The sequence below is a fragment of the Eucyclogobius newberryi genome, unplaced genomic scaffold (assembly GCF_026437365.1).
Source record: "Eucyclogobius newberryi isolate DKJ021-1_F unplaced genomic scaffold, fEucNew1.0.hap1 SCAF_8, whole genome shotgun sequence".
NCBI lineage: Eukaryota > Metazoa > Chordata > Actinopteri > Gobiiformes > Gobiidae > Eucyclogobius > Eucyclogobius newberryi.
In genome coordinates, this window is record NW_027316500.1 from 13,074,953 (window position 1) to 13,101,286 (window position 26,334).

The window sequence follows — 26,334 nt, forward strand, 5'->3', positions numbered from 1 at the left end:
ACAGGCAGAACTTATATCCAACCTTTTAGTACCCCACCTGCCTCTAAATCAAATTTCAACATGTGCGCATGACTCATTTATACCATTTATTTCATGGATTCCAAGTTTTTGTTGAACCACAATTAGGCAATATTGCTTTTTAAACAGTATAAAATAGCATGTTTTAACAATAACATCGTTGTGAGATGTGGTTGTGTTCAGTATCTGCCCCTGAGTGTGTGCATGTGTCTCCTCTATTTCTCCTCCACTCTTCCTTCACTCCTCTGCTCTCTCTTTTCTGCTCATTGTAAATCCGTAGATCCACTTTCTCCCCTCGATATTCCATAAGTGCATCCGCGGCCGTGTCGTGAGGTGAAATTAAGAGCTGGTTCACGCTGGCTTTTTGAGACATCGCACGACCTTAGTTTACACGATCAATGCCGAGTCTGTCCAAGAGAAATGCTCCAATCCCACTGCAAACAAAGTTGTGTCCGACATTTGCCCCGGTGTTGATGTCCGACAGTTTTTGGTCAGCCAGAAACAAGAAAATAAAAAAGTTGATACTTATTGCCATTATACACTGACAACTTTACAGTGTTTGTTGTTTGTCTGAGTATTTATAGCTCATTCAACATCACTCATCCGTCAAAAATAGATCCATTTAATTAACACATTCTATATCTTGTGTAAGGCGTGCGGGCGTTGTACTGGAGACACGACGGAGTTGGTGTAAATGAGGGGTTAATTAAAAGGGGTAAGGGGGTAGTAGAGATACAATTCAATGTGACAATGTTTGTATTAAATTGGTTTGCATAATAGACACACACATAGGTTTGGCTCTGTACTTAATGTATGGCAATCTGAAAGGGCACAAGGGGAAAAAAATCCACTTTTTCAAATAACAATGTCTATTATGCTTATTTTGTCATCTCTCTGCTTCTCTTCTCACTTCCACTGGCTCCAGGTTGCATGTAATGATTAACTCTAATAGTGTTTTTGTGCTGACATGGATTCTTTGTGTTGTCATACAAACTGCGCTTAAATCAATAATTTGTACAGCGCAGTTAAGTGCAGTGGTTTGAAAGACTTGTGAAGACTCCCTGAAATAGATGCAAGGTCTACAGCTGATGCGCGCTGACAATATGTGAACTCAACACCAATGTCATTATGAGGCTAAGGAAAAGGGTTAATACAGTCCTCTTTTTCACTTTGCCCTGCCTTGCTACCAGAATGTTATATTAGTAATTTTGGCAAAAACGAATCCAGTAGGCCTTTTCACCTTTTAGTTTTAGTGTTAAAGTGTGAGAAAATAAGATATGCTATGTTTTAATGTAAATTTAATTATGTAATGCTGTAAAATGCATAAGTGGAAGAATGTTCACTCTTGGCATTGAATAACTGTAACTCTTTTAAACTGTATAGCTACATTTGAATGTATTTGTTTGCACATCTAATTCAGTATTCAGTGTCGTGAGTTCAAATTTACTGCATGTCCTCCCTTCTCTTTCATCCCCATTCCATGCTAAGCTGTCCTGTCTAATAAAGCCTACGGGCCAAAAAACCCTTGAAATAAATAAATCACTTTGATAGTCCTACTGTATCTGTAATAGTGATTTTAAAATGTTAACATTAACCAAAAATGTGAACTGTTTTTCACATGAAGCAGAGGTCACACTCGAGTGTCCCTGACAACATAAAAGTAGACTTGCAGATGAAATGAGACATTTACATCACAAGCCCAAAGTGTGTTGGAGAGACCTGAAAGAAGTGACTTCCAAAGAAAAGAGTGAGATTTGAATACGGATGTGGCCCTTCTTTGTGCTTCGTCTCCCTGCCCTTACCGTGCCAGTCATGTGAAGTAAACGAATAAAAGAGAGAACTGTCACCTTGATGTTTCCACTGCAGTTTTTCATAGGAGCCGCTCTCGGAGGACAAGTGCTAAGGAAAACATCATTATGTGTGGAGAAATGTGCTGCTAATAAACCCAAAATGGCAGAGAGGGGTGCAGTTGTCAGCCATGATAAATGGCACTTGTGGAAGGGGAGCGTTGGGTGCCCTTGCTGCGGTGACTCCTCTTCTCCAGGGGGCGCTGCGTCTGACACGGGGCGTCGCACCTTAACCTCGCTCCTGGACGCTGACAGCACCAAAACCAGCACCCTTTACTGTATAGTATAGTTATAAAATCTGATACTATCCTCAGATTCAAACAGTTCAGTTTATAGATTTATATTATGTTTTATTGTGCAGTTTATTTAGCCTATTTCTAAAACTCTTCTGTGTGCAATTGCTTGTTCAACATAATCTACTGTATCATACTTCCATGTAACAAACACACATGAGGAGAGTTCCAGGCCATTTGAAATGATTGGAGATGATATCAGCAGTGAAAATCTACTCTGTAATGTATGTGTCTTATGTTTTTGGTTATGCATTCATATTCCTTATTAAACAAAGCCAAAGCGCCGTTCAACTCAGTCCACTTATTCCCCATTGACTTATGCATAGACATGATTATTAGCTTAACCTGGACAGTCCTGCACACTTCTCTTAAGCTATTGTTGATCTATGGCGGAGCAGCATGGGGCTTTTAAACAAATACTAAATAAATAAAATGGACAGCCTTGTAGTGTGGCACACCGCTGTGAAATCCAAGACACACAACGTGCTTTGGGTTCGGCACGAGGCCACGGAAAGGAGAAAATGGATGATTATGGAGAAGGAGAATTACATTAGTGTGTCGAATTAAAGGGACGTCTGGTATATCCAGCTGAGAGGAGGAGGTGATGAATGCTTAAGACCAGGACAAAGAGTTTGTGGAAGAGGACGAGAGCAGGATCAGAATATAGTCAAAATATTGCCTGTACTGTGAGTTTTATCTAAAGAAAGCTGAATGTTTATTGTTCTGCATAATAATAAACACAGGGCTGTTTTGGACGCTAGTGTAAAGGTGCAATATGGAACTTTTCAGGTCCACGTGTTTGTATGTATGGAGAAGTTATTGCCTTGTCTGGAATGTTCCAAAGTGTGGCATTAAACATATCTATCTCCATGAAGTCTATGCCAATTTACAGGTCAGATGGACTCATAAAGATGCTTTACTTTGCATGAAGGAAGTAAGAATCTTCGCTTTGAAGTTAGAGAACAATGGTATCCGACAAGTTATGGTTTCCAATATGAAGTTTAGACTGGTTATGTAGGATAAGATAAAAGCTTTATTTTTCTCGCAACAGAGAAATTCTACTGTTGCAACGCAGGGTACATGAATAGCAGGAGAACAATTTGGCTCTAATATAAAAAAATAGAGTTTAAATGGAGTTAATATCCAATGTCTGACACTCAGACACTCACTCAGGAGAACAATTAGAGTACTGTCCCTTAGAAGAAGTTTGGATATCGGTCTACACTTTTATGATTATTATATGTGGCCAATCTTGTCACATAATACACAACCTTCCCTATCACTATTTTGTTTTACTTCAGCCTATCATTTGCGAGATAACATCTCCGTAGTAGTAGTAGTGAAGTTCTACACTCCAAAGATATACACTTGAGAGTCTGAAATCAAAAATGATCTTCAAAAAATGTAAATTAGAGATCAAGAGTGTGCAATCATCAGGACAAGTGAGTCACTTCCCTTTGCAGTTCTATGTTTTTTATTTTTCATACTGTTCTGTATTATGCGTTTCCCAGGAGAGAGCTAGTGGCTGCGGGAACAGAAGCACAGTGCCATTGACCCACTGAGAACAAATGAAGGAAAACAACATGAGTGGTATCGCTGCGGATACGTAATCTAATCACTATGTTCAAACTGTCTGGCTCCATCATGTGAAATCATAAACTCGCTCTCTTGTGCTGATTACGGCTGATTCTGATCACTACAGACAGCTGCTGCAGAGTGTTACTGCATGTGTTACTTCTTCTGGTGGAGGGTCCGTCACCTACTCTCCATCAAAATGCTAATGCTTTGTCTGCAATGTTCAACAGTATTATCCATCTCTATGGAAACAAGCAGGTGACGCCACCAGGTGAAGTTACAGGTGTATCCAAGTTATTTTTTAAGCGATAAATAAATGTAATTGAATAATCGTAAGAGACAAATTCAGTGCCATACTATGGATGGAACATTACAGGCAGTTAAATCACATCTCCATGGAGACAAGCAGGTGGCAAAGCCCCTACCAGAAAAGTTACATTGTGCAACTTTACTTTGAGGATAAGGCGATGAACGCAAACAACATTAAACACTGAAGAATGACGGCCAATGACTGACAAAATGAAAGGCAGCAGGAGGCGGAGCTTTCTCTGCCTCCGCTTCAACTCTCTCCATTCTCTTCACACTTACCAGCAGTGCTTCTGTCCATCACAGAGCAGAGACCTGTCTGTACTTAACACAAACTACTAAACGCATGTGTTTTCAGCTACGGTGCTGCATCTAAATTTCCAATTGCCAATTGTAGCGTTGCCTTGATGTAGGTGAGCTTGTCGAATATTTCTCAAGTTACATCTAGAACCCATAATATTCAGTGAAATTTGTTTTCGTTCAATACCAGAGCTTTGCATTTGCATATCAGATAGGTAGACCAAAGATGACTCAAGCTCTTGTGGTAATAGAACAACTACAAAACCATAACAGAAGTGAACCATTGTTATGAGGAGGCAAATGGTAAGGTAAGTTACTCTGAACTTGAAAGACTATTTGCCAGAAAGACTATAAAAGGGGGCATTTAAAGTTCCCTTGGTAAGCACAGTAATAATTTTAGACCGTCCTTTCATTCGGAGTTTTAGAAAAGGCAACACCAACTATAACAGCTTTGTGTAAAAAACTCTGCAAACTCATGATCTTCAAATCATGCTGCATCAAAGCTGAATCTGAGCAGAACATGTGATTTAATGTATTTGTGCCATTTTGTGCGCAAAATGTATTTTTCCTATAATGGGCCGAAGTACGGCCGTCTGCACCACCATGTTTGTTTTGGTTTGGGGTGTTTCGACTTCCGCCCGAACCACAATGTTGCTCTGTGATTGGTTCCATCCCCCTAAATTCACTGGTGTGAACTGCAAACAAATCAGCAGAAGCCAAACAAGATCAAGTCTCAAGAGTTGGTGAACTCACAAAAATCATGAAAACTCCTCTTGCTGGCAAGGAAGCCAGGTAGATCTGCTTCTGAGACAGTGATGAAAACTGTGAAATAAGTTCTGCTGCTGTTGTGATGAGAAAAGGGATGAGGAGATGCGTAACATGGTGAAGAGGCCATTAGCTTTAGACATTAGACATTAGCTGTATTATAGGTACTGATCGAGTGAAGGAGCAGAGAGTCAAATGCTTGTGGAGTAGATTCTGCTACTGGGTTGATGCATTTTAAATCATCACCTTGAGTGATCCTTTTGGCACAAACTAAACCAGTACTTTCTCCCACACTGTCACTATAGGGCCACATAGGGACAGCCAGGAGGTTGAATGTGACGTTTGTGCCAAACTGGGCCCAGATGTGCAATGCTTTTGTTGGTTGCACTAACAGTGGAGTCTTGGGTGCATTTTTCACATCATTGTGTGTAAGTATAGAGAGGTGTTGGTGTCAGAGCCTTGTTCTCCACACCTTGTTGCAAATTACATTATGTCTTGTGGGTACAATGTAAATTTAGATTTTTTTGACTGCATTAAACTTTAGTTCTGGTGTTATGGAGTATCTGGATCCTACATATGTAAGATTTTTTATTTCAAATGTCATAAACGTCACCAATTCGTGTTCCCAAATACAAAATGTACAAATCAATATCTAAATAGCTTTTGCTGATAATAGTCTTAATGCTGATGTATTCTTGATTACATAATCATTGGACATGATGTTCGTGTTGTTTATGTTATAATTTTGTTTGGGTTCACAAGATGACCAATCAGAAAGCAGAATGACATTTGTGTCTCCTGGTGCGGGCGGCTGTAGCTCAGCTGGTAGAGCGCTCGTCCTCTGATCTGAAAGTCAGTGGGTTGAATCCTACATAAACATTGTTGGGAGAGATCAGATCCTCTGGCCCACAGATGTGGTCACAGCTCCTACAGGTGTATTTGTGCCCTTGGGCAAGACACTTAACCCTCTTGTGTACTCTGGTGTGTTAATATGAGTGTGAATGGGTAAGTGATTCCTTGATGTCAAATAAATCAATCATCCTCAATGTGTCAAATGAATTGGCTGTAGTGAGTAACTGGGACAATAAGTGGTCAATATAATGTTTGTGTCCAAGTGTTGGTGAGAGAGTTGGTGATATAGAAATTCCAATTGGCTTTGGCTTCTTTTGAATCCATTTTAAAAACTATGTTTCTAAATTCACTGTGCTGAAGTCAAACATGGGAAAAACCTTGCATAAACACAATTCGACATTGATTCTGATCAGAATAAGGGAAACATATCCATCATATTATTTTTATGTATTTGTATTCTATTATGGATTTATTTATTTATTCATAGTTTAAAACAGAGAGTATTTCCACATATAAAATAGTAACAGATGCCATGTCCAAAGGCAATCTAGCCAAAGGCCAATTTGCTACATTGAAGTAGTTACGCTACAGCCCAGATGTGACCAGAACTCAACTATAGTGATGTCAATTTTCTTTATAAAGAGCCTTGACCCCAGAGATCGGGTCAGGGTCAGGCTGCAGGGGGACTGTCCAGAGGAAACCCTGGTCTTCACAAACTCCGCTCAGCTGTGATGGATGTCTGTGAGTGAGAGCGTTCACATGGTGACTGTAGGAGACAGGACTGCTCTGCTCACATAAGCACTAGCAGTCTGAGTCCTTGATGTGAGATTAGACTGCTGCTGTGGGTTGGTGCACATATCAAGAGTCAGACAGCTGTCAATACCTGCCCCTGACTAACGATATTCTTCATAATAAATGAGTAGCAGGGTAATGTCTTTTGATTATTCTGCAACCTCAGGCAGTCTCTAACCAATGCCTTAATGTGTACACCATATTTGTATATTATTTATTATACCTGAGATAATGTGGTTTGTGCTGTATTTACAAAGGGGTTTCAGACCATGTTTTTATTGACTCATTTAAACTCACTTTGCTTCATTAATTATCTTTAACTGGCTCCATAATAAATCTTTGGGGAAAATACACTTGTGTGCATGGAAATAATGGGTTCACCCTCTCCCTTGTATTGGCTCTAACAAGCGCTTATGGAATAATTCCAGTTATAAGCCTTGACTGCCACTGAGAAAGTGGTTCTTATATTATATCTAACAATCATGTTAAAGTGCAAATGAATAAGTGTTGTGAAGTAGCATTAGTCCAGGCTTCACTGAACTACAGTAAAGGCCACAGCTCAGTCACATTATAAAAGAACTGTCCTTTAAATGATTGTAGAATAGTTTATCCCTATGGTCAGTTTTGAAAGATATGCCTCTGTCATGAAATGGTGTGTGAGTGTGTCTGCGTGGAAGTGTCCTTGAGCAGTATGCAGCCAAGTGAAAAGCTGATTCTCCATATGGAAATCTGTAACATATCACACAGAGCACGTTATCACATTAAAAGCTGCTTGAGCAGCTGATGAAAAGCTGTGACAGTCGGTCGACTCTCTGGGGGAACCATCTGCTGCTGCAGCCTTCAATCCGGTTCATCCGCTACATCACACCTTTGTGTGCTATTCCCTATTTCTCTCAGTGAGGACGGCTCCAATCAAGTGGAGCTGAGAAGTGCGCCCTGTCAGCAAAGTCCGCCCTCAGAGCCTCTGTACAGTCCTGAGCTGGAGCTGGTTCTGCTCCATGCGTCTTACCTTTGTTCTGATGCATTCAATGTTAAGTGACGCTCTTTGTCAAGCACAAAACCTACTGTATAATCTGATCTTCTGAATATCATTAGGCTTTACACTGAGTCTGATCAGGTCTGACTTCAATCCAAGTAACGTAAAGGCTCGAGCTCTCATTAATTTAGCCTCATGAACCTTATCTGATGGTGGAACAGATTATCTCTGAATAATCATGAAAAGTGACATCTTGAGTGCCTCTTCTGTTTTATCACCATTTAACGTATATCTGCATTTTGCAGCAGTGCGTGTGAATGGTACACTTTCTTTACCTTCTGAGAAGTGTTGGCTAATTATTCTGCGTGTATTATTATTATTATTATTATTATTTATTTATGGATGATACAATGATGTTTAACTTTTAAGTTCATAACTTGAACCGTTTTGTTTTATGACCCATGCACATTCTGCATATACAGAGGAATAAACAGCAAACTATTACACACTTGTACAAATCCTGATAAATGCTGGTCTCAAAGTTGTTTGCCTGAACTTGTTACAAAGGTCACTTGCATTTAATTTGTTATGTATTTATTCATTTATTTCCCCAAAAACTATTTTCGTATATTTTTATGTTCGGTACAAGAAGATTTACAATGAAAAACAAGTTAAGAAAAAATGAGAAAACAAAGAGCCTTGATAATTGTCATTTATAGTTCATGGTCTTTTTCCTCATACTCATTCCAAGCACATGTCCGTGGAAAGCAGAAGTGACAGAATGACAGAACATACACAGAACAGTTGAAATGGACTCATATTTGAAGCTGGCCTGGGTCTAGCATTGGCCCCGGCTCACACATAATCACACAGCACATTCACTTCTCTCATTCATGTTGCACCAGGGGGACACGGAGGAAGGCAGTGTTTTCTACCAGAATCCTTTTGATAGACAGCCACACAACTTTGCCACACCTCTCCATGTTTTTATCAGCATTTTGCAGTTTGTTTTGGCGGGAACTGGGTTGGCTACTGTTTCATCTCAGGTTTGTATAAAAATGATATAAGTAACACATGTAAAAATAGGAGGGAAAAAAAAAAAAATCCAACTGAATAACGAAACTCTTTATGCAGATGTCTTCATAAAATCTTCTATTTCTAGCAACATTTAATAACACTTATGTTCTCTTTTTATCCACATTTTCTCCATTTTATTCCAAAAGAAATGGTTCGAGGAGCAGTTATAGTTTTGCATCATCTATACAACAGGCTATAAAACACCACTTTGTCACAGTCCAGAGAAAGCACATATAGATTGGTGGTTGTACTGTATATAAACATATGTACTGGTTTAAGATAATTTTGCGTGCATGGCTGGCTCGCATACCCCTCCTCTCCGGACTTATTGAATGAACTCACCATTTGGAGTTCACACGAAAGGCATCCAGATTACTTTACTGGCACAATGGACATTTTGTTCCTCTAAAACGTGGTCTTTTGAAAACGAAACCGCAATCCCGTTCTTATCTTTGCACCACCTCGGCAGCTCAGCCAGTTATAAGTCTTTCCTGGCTGTATTTTAGCTGCTGATCCCACGGACAGCCATAGATCTTCGCTGTCCGATCTTTTTTTTTGTCCACCGTTTGGCGTAGTTATGTGTGTAATATTTCTTTCCGCTAGAAAAAAAAACAAAAAAAATGTCTCAACAACACAAACACAGGCAATGTAAATGAAAACATTGAGTCACTGAATCTCCCTTTTTTGTAAAGTGCATCTGTGCTCCCTTGTTTGCACCAAGAGCAAAGGAGATAGATGATGCTGTTCGTGACGCCAAACTAAGCAACATATGGGAGAATGTTGTTTGGTCTTCTGTTCAGTTCTAACCAGAGTTTTCAGACAATCTCTTCAAGTCATTCCCCTTCATTTACTTTCCAGAGCGTAGGAAATAAATGACTAAATAGTGTTTCATCATCTTTGTTTATACTGTACACATGATTTGTCCTTTCAGTCAAGTCAATCCAGTATAGAAAGTTGCCCGCATCACACGTAGTACTCCTTATCTTTATTTTTCTTGTTCTTGCCCGACGTTTTTGCGGTGTTGACGGGCTTTTCCTTGACGACAGTGCCGTTGGACTGCGCCGAGTTGCTGATGTAGTTCCGGCTTTCGTCCACGTGGTAAGAGCCTTCGTCCCTGTTGCGGTACTTGTACATGGCGTATAGTAGGATGAGAATGCAGAGCGCGGCTGCTGCTACGATGCCCACCACCATGCCCGTCGTGCTGCTGGACTCCCTGAAGACCTCCGCCGACCCGGGAAAACGTTTAGGACTGGCGCCGGTGGGATTGGCTGCAGACAGAGACATGAAAAGCAAGATTGAGAAAACATGAACATTAAACATATCTATATACGTAGACAAGTTACAGTAAGAAAATATGTATTTTCAAGTTATTTTTGAGCAATAAAAACAATACAAAGCAATAATTCAATTCATAAAAAGCAATAATTCAATTCAATTTCACAGTGGAACATTCTAGACAAAGCAATAATATATTCATGGAAACAAGCAAGCACCAGGGAAGTTAGATAGTGCAACTTTAATCACAAAAGAGGATAAACAAAAATGATGCAATTTTACACTGCCTTAACTTTGTTAATTAGCTTGTGGGCATTCAGTATTAATGAGCAGAGATGCCCTTATAAAATATTTCAAAATCTACCTTTTACTTGAAAGTGATACTATAACAGCTACACGTTTCTTTTCATCTTTTCAGAACAGTGTCTTAACTGAGATGTGTTGTTGCCATTAAAAACAAAAGTGCAGCACTTTGAAGACTTTGTGTTGGTAAAATGTGCTATACAATAAAGTTGGATTGGATTTAAATTGTGAAATATCTCATTTTAGAATATCTTTGAATTAGCAATTGTAATATTGCATTGTATCGATCACGGCAAAATTCACGTGATTGTGATCTGCAAAATGGGCCGATCAGACGCACCGATCACACTTTACATGGTCATCACATTTGCCTTGAGGTAGATGATCTGTAAGTTATTAGACTAACAGTTATTAGTAGGGGTTCAGAGCCAAATGTGTCATCCATAAGCCGTATAATGTGATGCGCTCAGACTGAGCCAAATCCACAGAACGCACGGACGTCACTAAACAGTGATAATTTTATATGTGCCTTAAATCTAATAAGAGCCTGTGAAAATTGTCCTGTCTTATTTTGATACAGTTTAACAAATGACTGCGCATGGAAAGTGAAAATGCAAAGCACTTAATGGTTTTAACAAAGTCGCATTTGTGGCTCCTCACAAACACTGTAGTCGGCCTCGCTGCTCTCTTCTGCATGTTTTCCTTCCTCAAACTGTCCAAACTGCTCAGAGGATGAAAGCCTGCTCTTATTGGCTGCACGCTGCACCGGATGCACACCGCTGCATGACGCACAAGTATTCACTCAACCCACGCAGATAATTGATGAGCAGAAGCACATAAGTGGCTAAAATTGCCTAGAAAGCTTATCAAAAGCCTTTTATTCTAATAAATAATGGAGATTTAATATAAAAAATATGTATTAATATTAGAAAAAACATATTTTTGACACAAAGTTGATGTGATCGGTATCGGCCGTGATTGGTATCGGTGATCGGCCTCAAATAGCCTGATCAGAGTTTTGTACTGTCTTTGTAATATGATAATAATGATATTATTACAAACGGATAAATAGAAGTGAAGTTGCTCCCAGCCCCTTGTGTGGATCAATATTTCTGCGTATGTTTATAAAAACAGCACAGTTGGAGATGTTGTGAGGAGGCTGGAGCTCCATGTGTTTGATGGGTCTGGTCTGTCCATGCAGTGAGTGTGAAAGATCAGAGCCAGCAGCAGTTTATCACACTTAATAATGCAATGAAGCTTTTGATCCACATAGATTATTGTGAATCACTTCCTGAATCTTAAATAGTGTGAATGACTGCAGGGCAATGATACTAAATGTTTCATGAAATAAAACTAACTGAAAAATGTGTTCAAATTATTTGTATAAAGATGAAGACATAAGATGGTTATGTAAAATACAAAGATTCCTAAAAATAAATACTATCTCTTTGAAATGTAGCGCTCTATAACCACAGCTAAGGCTGCTATATATGCTTATATAGTAGGGTTGTCATAATATCAGTAACCAGATATTAGAACTATAAATATTTTAAAAACATGTTTTTTGTGTTAAAAGAAAAAAATGGGCATAGCTTTAGAAATGTCTCACATCAATTAATCTAATACATAAAAAGTTATAGTTTCAAAATCAAGTATGAAATTTAGTGACACAATTTTTGGTGATTACTACACTTTTATTACATTTTAGAATTAGTAGTAGTGATGTTAGTTGTTGCATTTGCTTGTTTGGTATTAACCTCTATTGTTATTATATTAAGTTTCATTTTGCTGTTGTAACTTCCCTAAACTGAGCAGAGTGAGTACCGTAAAGTGTCTCCACTGACCACTGTGGGATGGACATATCCACTGTACACTCAGCACTGGGCTGCATCAGGCCTGTGTACTGTAAAAAGCACTCCAAAATAGTCTCCAGTTGAGTCAGCGCATTTTGCCAAAGGCTTCCCCCTCTTCCTGTGTTTTAAATAGCTCCAGTGAATGGCGAGCGTTCTGAAAGGCCTCCTGATATCCTGACGTCTCCTTTGCACATGGTTTTGTAGCAGTCATAACTTCTAACATTTCTCTTACTAGAAATTGTATTATAAAAACATTACTTTGAGACAGAAATCTGGCAGTTGCATGCAGTTTTGATTGAATTATTAAAAATATTAATAATAAAGACTGGCCAAAAAAATCCATGCAGGTGAATACTATGTGTGCCATTGCAAAGAGTTTGTGAGAGCCATAGTAAGTCATTGACAATGACTCTTGGATGAGAGTCGAAACGTCTATTTTTCAAACTAAGTCCAGATGACTACAACTGAAGCTTTTTCTACTACAGCCATAGTAAGTGAATATTTATAAGTACTTTCTCCGTTCAGTTTGAAAATCAAGTACCCCAGCTTTAAAATTAAACTCTCTGAAGTGGAAAAGCGATAACCTTGCCAGCAAGATGAATCCATCTTGTTAGGCTCTCCGCTAATTCGTTTGGCCCGTTAAAGACTGTGAGGACTGCAATCAAATGGCATTTGGGGCCCGCAGGTGAGATGGGAACCAATCACAGAGCAGCATTCTGGTTTGTGCGGAAAACAACAAAAAAACAAAACAAACATGGCGGCGCCGGCGGCCATGTTTCAGCCTATTCCAGGATTTCATGTTTGGATTCATGAATTGTATTGTATCTTTATTCATTCACTCTTCAGATACAGTCACACATGAGTTAAGCTGCCATTCTGTGCCCCACAAACGCTCATATTGATATAGATACATTTCGTGTTCCTTTTATATATTTGATGTATTAGCAGCGAAATTGTGGCCTTGGGAGAGTTTTGAAAATATTTTAACACGTTCAAATTAGTACGCAAATATGAGTGATACACACTTCCTGAATGACAGGATTGTGGCCAAATGACAAGTGTGAAATCTGTCGCCCAAGAAGCCACTCTTTACTGCACAATTTGAGTTATTGTCTGTCTTTGTGTCTTTGTGCACCTAAGACCTATATATAGTTACATATATAGTTACTGGCGTCAACCAGAACCGAACACGATGAGCAATGGAAAAGATGAATAATTTAACCGATAACTTTGAACAGTCTGACTTGAGCTGCTTCCTGATGTTGGACGTAAACGCCTCCTTCTCCAGCTCTGTAAATGCACTTTTGGGACCCTTGTACTTTGAACCAATTTGTTAGCGCTCACTTCCAGACTGACACTTTAATGAACACTCATTATATATTGACTATGAGTGAGGCTTGAGAGACCTGAAGCCTAGACCAATGCTGTATATTTTAATTTGACTACATTCTCGTCAAGTTTGAGCGTGTCACTTGTCATTTATGTTTGATTTGTGTCGTTGTGCTCTTAGGCAATTTGATGGAGAAAATGCCAAGATTGCTAAAAAGGCTATATGAAATTGATTTTGTTTGAAGCTAATAGCAATCAAAAATGCTTTTTTTGTTTTTTTGTATCTATATATTACGCACATTTCTGTAATTTTGTGGAGCTAAAGTACTGCTAAACGATGAAACATTGCATAAAATTAGGTAAAAACACATTCAAGTAACACATAAATCAACTATTGCCAAGCTTGTTTTTAGTCTCGTTGTAAAGCGAGCGTTTATCGCAACCTTCTTGTCTTGTGTTAGGTCGCGTTTTGGACAGTTTGGCTTTGTTAGAGCGCTGGTTCCAGTTGTGAGTGTCCTGTGTTCTGCGTGAAGGACACCAGCATTAATAGGATGATACAGCACATCTTGTCCCACATGCTACTTTTGTGCTCACTCCGAAACGCCGAACAAGCACAAAAAGAACAGTGGACAGTGAGGATCTGTCCTTCAATTTCAAACGAATCCTCTTAACACTGTCTTTGTTTAATATTAAAGACCACTATATTTTATGATGCATATTTTAGTTAATCTTTTCTCATTATACCATGATTAGGCTTTACTCAAGGATATTATGTACTGTGGGAGCAGAATTTTAACCACAAAAGTAAAAAAGTAGAATTTTTTGCAATTTTTAAGATAGTATTTTTACTATTTCAATTGTTGTTTGCAACGGTACAACGGACAACGGTAAAGAATAAAGTACAGTGCTGGGAAAAGATGTACATGCGCTCCAGGTTTACAACCATAGTAACCTGTTTTTCTCCTGATAAATTTGCATTGTCTCGAAAGGTCAATTTCCGTTGCTGTCATCTCTTTCTGCTCAGAGGTCAAACAGCCAAGTCAGGCCAAAATTGACATGTAGACCACCAGTGACATGCTTGCACGTAGTGTTTGCCCTGATCATCCCCATGTATGTTTCCAGTGCCAGCAAGCATCCAAGGACGCGTGGGGAGCTGCACGGGGGATTGAGTGTGACTGAGCGTAGCAACAGATTAGCTTTGCCCGTGACAAGCCACTTATCCTGGGAGACAGGTGTGAAGAATGCTCTCGCCTTGTGGGCAGAAGCCACTGGTCTGACATCGCTCTAGTCCACCGCAGAAGCAGCCCCTGAGCGTCGGGCCCTAAGAGTAACTCATAGCCACGACCCTGGCTTCGTTTGGGGTCAAGAAGAGAGTGTAGAGCTAACATGGACAGTGAGTCATGTGCTAAGACTATTTACAGTGCAAGTATAGTCAAAGATTTAATGAAATAAAATGAAGAGATGCAGTGTTTGTGAAGAAAATGCCTGTATTCTCTTCTAGCCAGTACCATTCCACTAGCACCAATGCATTTTCAATGGGAGAGTTAGCATGAGCCTCCAAACAGGATTAGCCCGTTACCGTAAGCGGCGAAATGACCATACATACTAACAACCTTGTACCAAACATTTCTTAAATCTAATGTTATTGTGGGAAATAATGCACCAAGCTGCAACAGTTTGTCAAGAAATGTTTTAATTTGTTCCACTAAACACCACAAATCCTCTAGTAAATAAGTAAACTTTAGGAACTAGAGATTGAAGTTATATATTGATAGTTGTTACTCCTTGGCAAATGAAAAGACCATAAAACAACAAATATGTGTCTGTGCTGTCTGCAAACTACAAACCCTTTTTTTGCAGCCTTATTCAAGAAATAGTTTTTACTTACGTACCAGCTGTTCTGAACATTTATTATACACCTAAGTAATACAATTTCCCCAATAGTCATGCCTGTAGATTTAATGGCCAAGTCAGTGTGAAATGAGCGGGGAGAGACATTAAACAAATAGTTGAAATGGGTATTGAATCCTTACATTATGTGCTGACCAACACTTCAAAGCCATTCTTCAGCGTATAAGCGGCTTTAATAAATGTATGTCATTATATTAGTTTAGCGTTGTTACAATAGATGATTTATTTCCGTAAAGTGACAGCAGAGGCTGAAGGCTGAGACGGAGCAGTGTGAGTCATGTGGTAACTGTGGCTCGGTGCACGGCTCGTGTGTGAGCTGACACCTCCAGCACTGGCCTTTGTTATTTTCCCTTTCCCTGTATCTGTTGATTAGCTCTCACCAGGCTGCCGTCACACAACCAGGCATGTCAGTGGGACACCCTCAATCAACTCCAAAACTCACTTTGACAACCAAAATAAGTTCAAAATTTGAATTTAGTTAAAGTGAAGTTTCACAATAATTTGAGGTGTGAGTGCTCCTGTGACGGGCATCATTTGGTATAGGCCTGTTTGAAGCATTTTCTTCCTATTTGGAATTCAAGAACATAAATCATGAAAGAGTAACTGAGTGGGGCAGATTGACATCCAGCTGCTTCCTACGATCACGCCAAGCCGATATTCATTCTGGATCAGGTCGGTCACGTGTCTTGCTCAAGGGCACGACTGCAGTATGATTTACGGAGAACGGAAATCCAATCAACAATCTCCTATAGCAAAAGAGGATACTATCAAATGTTGGTGTCTGGCTGGTAATATACTGTATTGCTGTCGAATTAATACAAATTGTGATTATAATAATTTTTCCAATTGATAACAATGAGTTGTTTCTGTTCTGTTCTGCCCCTCAAAGCCTGGAGCCAAATCAACACCAAAAAATCAAAAAACAAGTCTATTCTTCCTCTATAGATTAAGTTTTGGCAGTGCAAAAAGAATTGTTTCAAGCAATCTCAATTATGATCAACTTCCCTCCGTATGACGCAAACCGCATATTATGACTAACACGTTGTGAGCTAAGGTTTCAAGAGTATTGAAAATCAGATACTAATACTCTTTGAGCAATTATCAATACCAATCAAGACAATCAAGACAGATATTGAGCATTCATTATCAGAACTAGTATAAGAAAACAAGTCAACATAAAGAAAGTTGAAGATTACATCATTTTGTCTATAAAAAGAGCATTTTTAAATTATCATTGTGGCATCAAAGTCTGTATTGCAACTCAAGTATCGACATTGGGTTTAAAATGTCAGTACCAACAACACTATTGTGAACCGTAAACCTGTTTATTTACCGTTTTGTCTCCGGTAATGCGTTAGTTCTCTCATAAGACGCCAGCCAAAATGCATCCTTCTGTCTGTTCATTAACACTCCACCTCTGAATGAAGGGACATAAACTGGGGATGAAATAGCGCCTGAAACAAGTGTTTAAAATTATGGCTGCTCCATACGCTCTACTCGAGTGCACCCAAGGGTAAAATTAGACACCAGGAAAATGACCTTAAAGTGGCGCCTAGCTTCATGGCAGCGTGGCGGGTGGCACACTTGTGAAGAGATGGAGGTACGAACTCGAGGGGGGGTTTCACTTTTGAAGAATGTGTGAGAGCTATACCCGAATAATTATGTCCTCTCCATCTCATTGAGGACTCAGATTACAATATCGCATCCAGGGCAGTTCAATGTCCCTGGCTGTTCCATCTACAAGGGCAGCAGTTAGTGTTTCAGCCATTTAGTCACAAATCATTTACCTTGGAATTATTATAGCAGAGAAAAACAAACGGGGCATATTGCTGTTGCGTTGAGTGTCTTTGATCTATAAATGTTATGGAGCAGTCTGGAATTGCTTGCCGCTGTCCAGAGAGCCACTAAAGACGGCAATATTGCGAACAATGTGATGGGGCGTGCACAGAAGGGCATTTTTCTTCTAATTCCACCTGGACCATCTCCTCAGTATGGACAGCGTCTCTCAGCTCCCCTCAGATATTAGCTCTGCTGCACTGAAACTTGTCATTTAGGGGCTGTAAAATGCTCAGCGCGATTGCCCTTCTTTTGTGCCTGGCTCCGTCTGTGCCATATACAGAGAAATGGGATCACAGATTTTCGCCTGTCAGGCAGGATTTGAATAAATGGTGCTCTTCAAAGACTATTTTTCCTCATTTGCGAGCGAAAGGGTTCATTTGTTTTGTAATTTGTAACCGGGAGAAGCGCAGGTTGACGGGGCCAGGGATGAATGGAAGCAGGAGGGGAGAGCGAGGCATTGTGGGTAACTTCAGGTGCGTGGTTCTTGTTAGGAGGTAATGGAGCAACCCGGAGTACTTAGGAGATATTAAACGGACAGAGCGGGGTGCACCTCTCATTAGCTGCCGGTGGTAACGGGTCAAGAACCTGTGCTGTGGGAGCATGAATGATGCACAGTGACACGTAAGAGAAGAGAGGCGCTTATTTTTGGACCAGAGGTGAAAGGAGAGACGGAAAAATAAGGTGCACAGCATCGTTGTTTTAAGGCTGTGTGACTTACAGTTAGGCGTGGGCAATACGGCAGCTTTCCTACGATATGGATAATAATTAATTTACACTTAAGTCATTTTGTGTTGTCCTTCAGAGGTAATTAAAACTGGAAGTTTACACCTCACTGTGATTGGTTATTTGAGTGTGTCACTCGCAGACATGACAGAGGCTAACCAATGGGAGGAGAGGGAGGGGAAATACAGTACGTGTCGGAGCAAAGGGCTGCGTTAGAGAATCTCCAATTGATATTGACAAGATATCACCAACATGATTCACATCACAGGAATTAGATCAAGATTTGATTTTTAAAGCCATATTGTCTGGCCATACTCACTGTAATTGCATTTGTTTTACAATTACAATGGGATTAAGGAGGTCCTCAAAGTATTCCATCCACCGTCTGATGAGGTCAGCAGGTCTCCACCCGCACCCGTGTTGGTGAAGCACCGCTTCCCCCTCCTGAGGCGCCGGACGCTTTGCCAGAATTTCATTGGGACCGACCAATAGTCCTCCTCCCCAAACTCCTTCCAGTCCCTGGTTTTGCCTCTGATACTTCTGATATTTCAGATTTTAAAATCCATACAAATTATAACATAATGCATTAATCTGGTATATTTCATAGTATTTAGCTTAATTTTTTGAGAAGAAACACAAAACAAATCTGTAAATCTCGTAAACCTATAGTGTCATGCTTTTATATTACATCTCAGATTTTCATTATGAGTATGAATATTGCCTGCTACCTATACTTATGTTGCAATAACTGTTATATAGGGCTACCACCTGCATGGAAGGGTGAATGTGCGCAGATTGTACACTTCGAAATTACAGTACAGCACATTTTTCCACCCCTTTTGTTTCCTAGTGACCCAGGCTCACTCAATGACATTTTAATGTTATTCAGCCAGATTAGTCTGAGCCAGTGTCTTGGATTTTCATCTCCACTTTTATAATCACAAGTGTCAGAGGCATCACTGAACGGCGGCTCAGAGTGTAGACAGGTCCGTGCATCAGCCCAATCACTTATTAAAGCTACCTCCTCCTCTAATTATCCCAGTGTCCATGAAAGATGATGCAGGCCTTTGTAGGGGACATGACGGCCTACGTGTGTGTGTGGTGACTCCCTGCTCCCTCTGATGATGAACCGAGCATGAAATCAACTCCTGCTGCCATCTCTTTAAAAGGTGTTTGATTTAGTTCACTGGAAAGTAAGGCACTGTTTAAGCTTTGGCCCGTGGGGATCTGCTAAAAATGGAAAGATAAAAGAAAGAAGGCTAAGCTTAGTGGGCATGAAGGCCACAAGTCAGAAGTTCATCTTGAGAAAAAGGGCCATGGATCTTTTATAATGATATCAGACTTGTTTTATTCGTTGTGGTTAAGGTTTGCTTTAAAGCTGCAAAGGTAGCAATAAGCTTTGTAAAATAATGTGGCTGGTGTGTGCTCCCAGTGTCACTGCGGGTTCTTCCCAAGTGCACGGCCTCGGCTCGCTTTGTAAAGACTTTGCAGCAAGGCTTTGCATGAGTTGGTCTCTAAATTGCTATGCTACTATAAAGTACAGATTATAAAGTACAGTGTTGTTGTACAAACTTTGTTGGGCCTATATGGTTTGTATGATAGGAAGTGTGTAATGAACTGAATACAAATTGAACTGAATAAAAACATTTAGTAATTCAAATCTCTGCAAGTATAAATGAATATTCTGTGATTGAAACCACTTAGTCACTGGCAAGCTGCAATTGTATATTTTTCTCATAATGAAGTGACCTATGGCTGTCTGCCATTTTCTGTTTTTAGCAGAGCAAAATCTTTCATGCCCTACTTAGTTTCCACACAGACACATTGTGTTATCATCACTGTCAGTGTGCCATGTGATGTGTGCAGGGAAAATAAAAATAATTGAAAATAAAAATATGGAGGGATCAGTGAAAAGAGCCAGTGACAGTGAGTGTGAAATCCTGTTTTCTCTAAGAGCGCACTTTATTTAAAATCGGATGTTGTAGAAAAACCTTGATGAATAATCCTCTTTGAGAAGGCGCACAATGGAGAGCTCCTTCTCTTCGCCCTATAAATAGTTTTTTGGGGGGGGAAATGTCAAGGTCAAAAGTATGACGGAAATGTTTGATTGATGGGAACTCTGATCACATTCAATGAACCCCAATCTTGAGCGGGATATTTCACCTCTAGTCCCCGATATTGGCTGTGCGCTGGTGCATGGTCCCTGCAGCAAAAGGCGCTGGGTGACTTCCTGCTGCGTGTGATTGAATGACCTATTAAACGTGGGCTGTGACCTCCTAAGCCAGCACTGCCTTCTTAATATTTCATTACTCTCACTTCGACTTTTTAAAACAATAATTTGCTCTCATTTTTTATTCCCCTGGGTGCATTGCCATCGGGTTAAACACCGCATCCATTTGCCTCGTGATTCATTGGTTTACTTTTTCTACTCGTTCCCTCCCATAAATTAAGTCTATTAAAACAAATGTCAGCATTACTAGCTGCTATTGCTGTAGGACAGAGGAGACGAGGAGAGGAGAGGAGAGGAAAAAGGGAGATGATTAACCTTAACCTGCCCATGGGCAAAACACAGTCAAGGGCCAGGAATAAAGCCGAGGATAGGGAGATTATTTGCTAAATGTTAAGAAGCTGTATTTCTCAATGGGAGCGCTGCTGTGCTTCTGCTACTGCCGCTGGTGGTTTATTTGAGAAGCAGATCCCATACAAATCACATTTCATATGACTGCGTGTTACATAATTAATGAGAGAAGAAAAGTCAGCGTGTAAACATATAAAAAGACAAACATCCTGTCACAGCTTCCTGGGCTATGTTAGATGATATTATGGGACCACTGTGGGCTAGGAAAAAAAAACACAAGATGGCAAGATCAGATTCAAGTTAAACAGATGTGCGCTCATGTATCTTCTTCAGCTTCATCTTATCAGGAGTTAAAGGTATTCCAAGCAGCTATAGTATGGAAAAGGTATTCAGTGAACAGAGAATTTGATATTGGTCTCACTTTTGCATCTGATCGTCTTATGGAATTAGAGCTGTGATACTCTTGTGTATGTTGTTTTGAAGATATGCATCATTTGAATATTGTGTATATTGTTTATAGTTTAAAAAAAGAAAAGAAAAAAAAGAAAAGCTGATTAAAAACTCAAAAAAATGAAATAAGTGAAGTTTATTGTGGTGAATTTTACTGGCATTTCACATTTGTCTGAGAATTAAACCTCATCTAATACATTTAAACACATTGCTATTGGAAAGCAAAATCACAATTTAACAATTATTCATGATTTTTGACACCAAGACCAAACAATAGTAACATACTTTTAAATTTCTCTCATTGTCTAATAAATCACATTTTGTTTGTGACCAGATTTATGAAATCAAACCTTTTGAAAAAATGTATTAATGCATTACTTTAATTCTTACATTACATACATTAAGTAATACATTTATAATTATGTAAGCCATAAATAATCTTACATCCTTGGTCACTTTTTAGAGTGTAGATTGAACTGAAATAACTTACTTTTGTTTCTGAAAAGGTGACAATTATAATTTTTTATAGTTTGTATGATTTTATTGTGACCAGAATAGTCACGATTATCAATTAAGCGAATAATCTTGACATCCCTACTTACCACTGACAAGCTCATAGCCATGTTTAGCATTCATTTAAGCCGACATGTGAAAGCAGGCAGAAGAACTCTACGCCAGCCACATACAAATGACAGACTTCAAAGGCACTTTCTCTTTGTAACCTTGATCCGGGTCAGCGTGCACTAGCTGCCCTCCATCACACGCCCACGCGAGGCTCGATAAATGAGGTCCAACTGACCACACGCGGCGCCGCAACAACCTGTTCCATTAACATCAGCATCAGAAAGCACCGGGGCTACTTAGTAATCAGCACCAGTCATATTTGAGTCTATTTTCACACACCAAAGCGTCGCCTGTATTTTTTACTCGGCTTGATTGGTCAACACTTGAAAGTACATGGGGAAAGTTTTTCTTGCTTGAGTGACTTTTGTTGTTGTTTAGTAATGTATTTCCATGTGAATGTATGTGAAAGTACAGATAGTGGGGGGCCTATATAAGCTGAAACTGTATGTTTTAAAGAATGATTTACAACAGAAAAATGGTGATAGTTGTCATGGTTATAGGTGCTATAATATAGATATAGTCACCACATGAGGCAAGGCTGGGGGGATAAAAGAATGAAAGAGAAATTGTGGGTAAATAAACCATTGCTTTTAACAGACAAAAGAACACCCACTGTTTAAAGGTGCCATAACATGCTTTTTTTCACGTTTCGTAGTCTATCCTAAGTGTATAATTGATAATAATAAGGGTTGTGCAACACCCTTAACATAATAGTTAAGAAATATCACCCAGACCTTGGACCCCCTCACCAACCCGGAAATGCAGACGGCTTGGTTTGATATTCGCCCCCACCCTTGCGAAGAGCGATCTGGCTCCCCCGCCCACCCGTGACGTAGTGTGTGAACTTCAGATCAACACTACGTTGAGACTAAATGAATCTGGTGTTTATTCTACAGCGTGCGCAGAACAGATATATCTATAGATCTATATTTAGAGGGGGGATGATGACGCGTGCTTGCCCTTATGACGCGGTCTTGCCCCACCGCCCGTCAGTTTGGAGATTGGAGGAAAGGAGATAGTCTGTAATATAGCTAAACACTGCGGGAATCAATCAAAAAAACAATCTGGGTACATATATGAAGCACAAATAGCAATGTAAGAAGGTTAAAAGCTCTGAAAAGTCAATTTTGCATGTTATGGGACCTTTAACAACTACAAGAGCAAATGTGTTAGGATTTAAACTCTCCCAAATACATTGCCTGACCAGTGGTAATGGGAAATGTCATGTTTTTATTCAACCTGATACCACGTGGCAAATGTTGCAATATCGATCCGATACCAGTGACTTTCAATCATTAAATCTCACTATGTTTGCATGAGAATTGATGCTTTTTGATACCTCTGTCAGTATCGATATATGTTATCTATCTGCCCATCACTACTGACTAGCCATTTTGTTCGAATAAGACCATAAAGGGCGCAAAACAACAACAACTCCTAAATTGGGACTGTCCAATCACAGCGGCTGATATGTTTCTCAAATGCGGAAGATATTTTCTCTTGAATGTTCTCGTAACATTCATTTGAGTGCTTAGCTTGTTGATTCTGCAGGAATTTGACCAAAACTTCTTTGTAAAGTAATATCAGTTAGTGTGTGAATCTGTATTTGGTTGCCTGAAAACCAAAGACATGGAGAAGAGTTTTGTATTTAATCCAATAAAGCTCAAGAGAACAATCCGTTCCCTTTCTAGGGTGATGCTATGTCACCAACATAATTAGTGTAACACATGAATTAGTTATGTTTTTTTTTTTTGTTTAAGGAAAAAGGCTGCTCTGGGAGACTTCTCCATTTGCTTATTTCTTGTGAATGTTGGTTAATCCGCTTGACTTTTATTGACTTTTTGGATTTTCTAACTTTCTGTTGGTTGAATCAACAATTTTGTGAAAAGCCCAACGAAGCAACTGAGATTTTGGTGTCTACAAAAATAGATCGAATGGAATCAAAATACACACGATCTGGTGGGAAAAGGACAGACATTTTCTATTATTAACAGAGCATTTCCCCCCGTGCAAGACCCCTCCCACTATGACGTGCTGCCGACCATGCACACAAATGTATTTTAAAATATACTTTCCTTTAGAAAAAAAATGGAATTGATGTGAATGGAGTTTATTTGACACAAGATTAAGCCGGATGCTCTCTCTGGCCCCATTGTGTTCATTTACTACCATATAAAACTGTAATAGATTTTAACACTGCTATCCATAAAAGGTGATGAAGCTTAAACATTGTCACTTTAAGCTTCAACACTTCAATCACTTAAATGCATCACAAAGACAGAAACATAAATATGTTCCAATAATTATGTTTTCAGTTATTTTTAACCATCAGAAGGTTTGTATTGACTCACTGCACAGCACTGTCAGCCTTGGCCGATTATATGTATTACAGCATCAGGGGCCATGTGCATCTCCAGTGGCGTCCTAAACCAAGCAGTGGATTCAATTTGCTGCGCAGTGATCTAATCTTAGTCCTGTGGGGTGATAAACTGGTCTGGTAGGGCTGTTTTGCCCTATGGTTTCTTGAGGTAAGAGGAGAAATGTAAGGCGCTAGTGACTTTGGCAGATAGATATCACTCCGGGTATGGTGTGGAGGGAATGGTGTAATGCACAAAGGTTATCCAGGAATGACCTTGGGCTCCTATAAGAGTGAAACCTCGAGGGATTATTTAAACACTGACATGCAGGGTTAGAAGTTCAAGTTAACACAGGCAAGGCAGCACAAGGTAGAGTTATTGTGAGCAAAGGCAACGTGCACATATGTGTTCAAATAATGATGATTCTCATGCACCAGCTCAATTATCTTTTTCATTTCTGAAGTCATCCTGTCTAAACATCTGCCTCGGTATGCAGCAATAGCTTTTGATAGATTTGTTGTAGGCTTTATAAAATGTCTTTTCTAGCACAACCCTAGTGATCGATCCTACAATAGACAGAAAGAGTACCGTCATTTTCGGACATCAAGCCGCTACTTTTTTCCCACGGTTTAAACCCTGCGGCCCATACAACAGTGCGTCTAATTTATAGATTTGACTGGCTAATGGCCACCAGGGGGAAGCGCAAGTGTTTGGCACACTGTAGAAGACGTCAGTGGAAGCACTGTCCAGGGGACACATCATGTTTTCTATATTTTAATCTTCAAAACGCTGTGCGTTTTATTACAATCAGACTCATATTCACAGAGAAATTAGTTTAATGAGGAAGTGAATCTAGTCGCAGCAAAACGCACGGACATGTGATATACAGCGGTCTGCAGTTTAGAACCTGCTGCATTGAAATGAGACTTTCTTGGCCCAACCTGTCCCACAAGTCAAAAGACAACCTGTGCATCATGGAGCATATTTAAATACATATATTAAATATCTCATGTTACAACGCAATACTCAATCAATAAGTACGAGCAGGAGCAGATGAACCAGATGTGAAGAGACAGATAAATCAGCTCACACAGAGTAATAAAGGACAGAGGGGACAGAAGGGAAAGCTGTGATGTGATCTTTGTATGTTAAACTTCAAAATGCCGTGTGTTTTATTACAATCTAACTCATATTTACTGAAACATTTTTCTAATTAGACCCACAGCGCAGCGGCCGGCAGGTGCATTGAGAGAACCTCGGTTTATTGTCAGTCGCGGGCCGTATATGGACAATTTCTATTTTCTTCTTAGATTCTTGCGCCTAGCTTTTATTCAGGAGCGCTGTACAGCCCGACAAGTATGATATATAAAAGTGGCTTGGTTGAATGGATTTCTGACCAGAGTTTAAAGTTATAGCTGTGCAAATAGTAAAAATAAAAGTGAGATGAATGAGCATTGATTAAATATAGAGATTGTGATATCAGTTTTATTTTTTGTCAGATGTTTGGGACCAATATTCTTTCTTAGCTGCCCTAGTATGTGCCTTGCAAAACTTAAGTTACAATGAGTTACAATGGAAATAGAAGAGCATCATTTTATATTCATATAATAAATATATTTCATTATTGATTGTAGAAAAGTGAAACAAAAGCCCAGCGCGTGACACATTGTTATCAATAAAGACAAATGTGCCGTAATGTGAGAAAGTTCTCTGGGACAGTGGATCTATTGTGTGATGCAGAGGCAGCGATGGCGTCAGGGCTGTGTGTGTGAACTGTTGTGAATGTAGATATTAATCAGTGTTTGGTGTTAGACAGCTGCCACCCTGGAGCCCACAGCCAGGTGTCAAAACCCCGTCACAGAGCACCGAGGACAGGGATACTCCTTCCTCTCAGGGAAAGTGCCTCCCGAGCATCCGGCAGTTCACGGCTCATGTTTTGGCAGATGCCCTTGTCAAAAAAATCTCCTAATGCAAGCTGCTGGTGTTAGAGTCATCTCCTGTGCGGGGTTTGACAGAGGCAGAAGATGTGCAGGGGAAGCAGCTATTGTGGTGTATACGGCCTTATGGGACGGCAGGTAAAGTGAAGTTATATGACAATCAAGAAGATTCTATAACAGAACATACAATCTGAAATGTAGTTACGCATTTGGTTTATTCTTGATTTATTTGATTATAAGTTGTCTAAAACTATAAATGCATGAATAAATAAATTAATAGTTTGCAGTGATATTATTGATATTGCTTTGGATTGGAAATGCCAGATCCCAGAATGCCAGGTTTGGAACTGGCAC

At 39.6% G+C, this 26,334-nt stretch overlaps 1 protein-coding gene across 25 annotated transcripts in view; it reads right to left on the reverse strand.

Annotated features, from left to right (window-relative positions):
• Positions 1-8,422: 8,422 nt before the first annotated feature.
• LOC140351099 (neurexin-1a-like) overlaps positions 8,423-26,334 on the reverse strand; it is a 313,779-nt gene continuing 295,867 nt past the window's right edge. For 24 of the 25 annotated variants that reach the window (XM_072436782.1, XM_072436781.1, XM_072436779.1 and 21 more), the window contains one exon: positions 8,423-10,069. In XM_072436782.1, coding sequence (XP_072292883.1) covers positions 9,765-10,069 — 305 coding nt within the window. In that variant the 3' untranslated portion in view covers positions 8,423-9,764. The remainder of the gene's footprint in view (positions 10,070-26,334) is intronic. The other variant, XR_011925335.1, reaches the window with a different exon arrangement.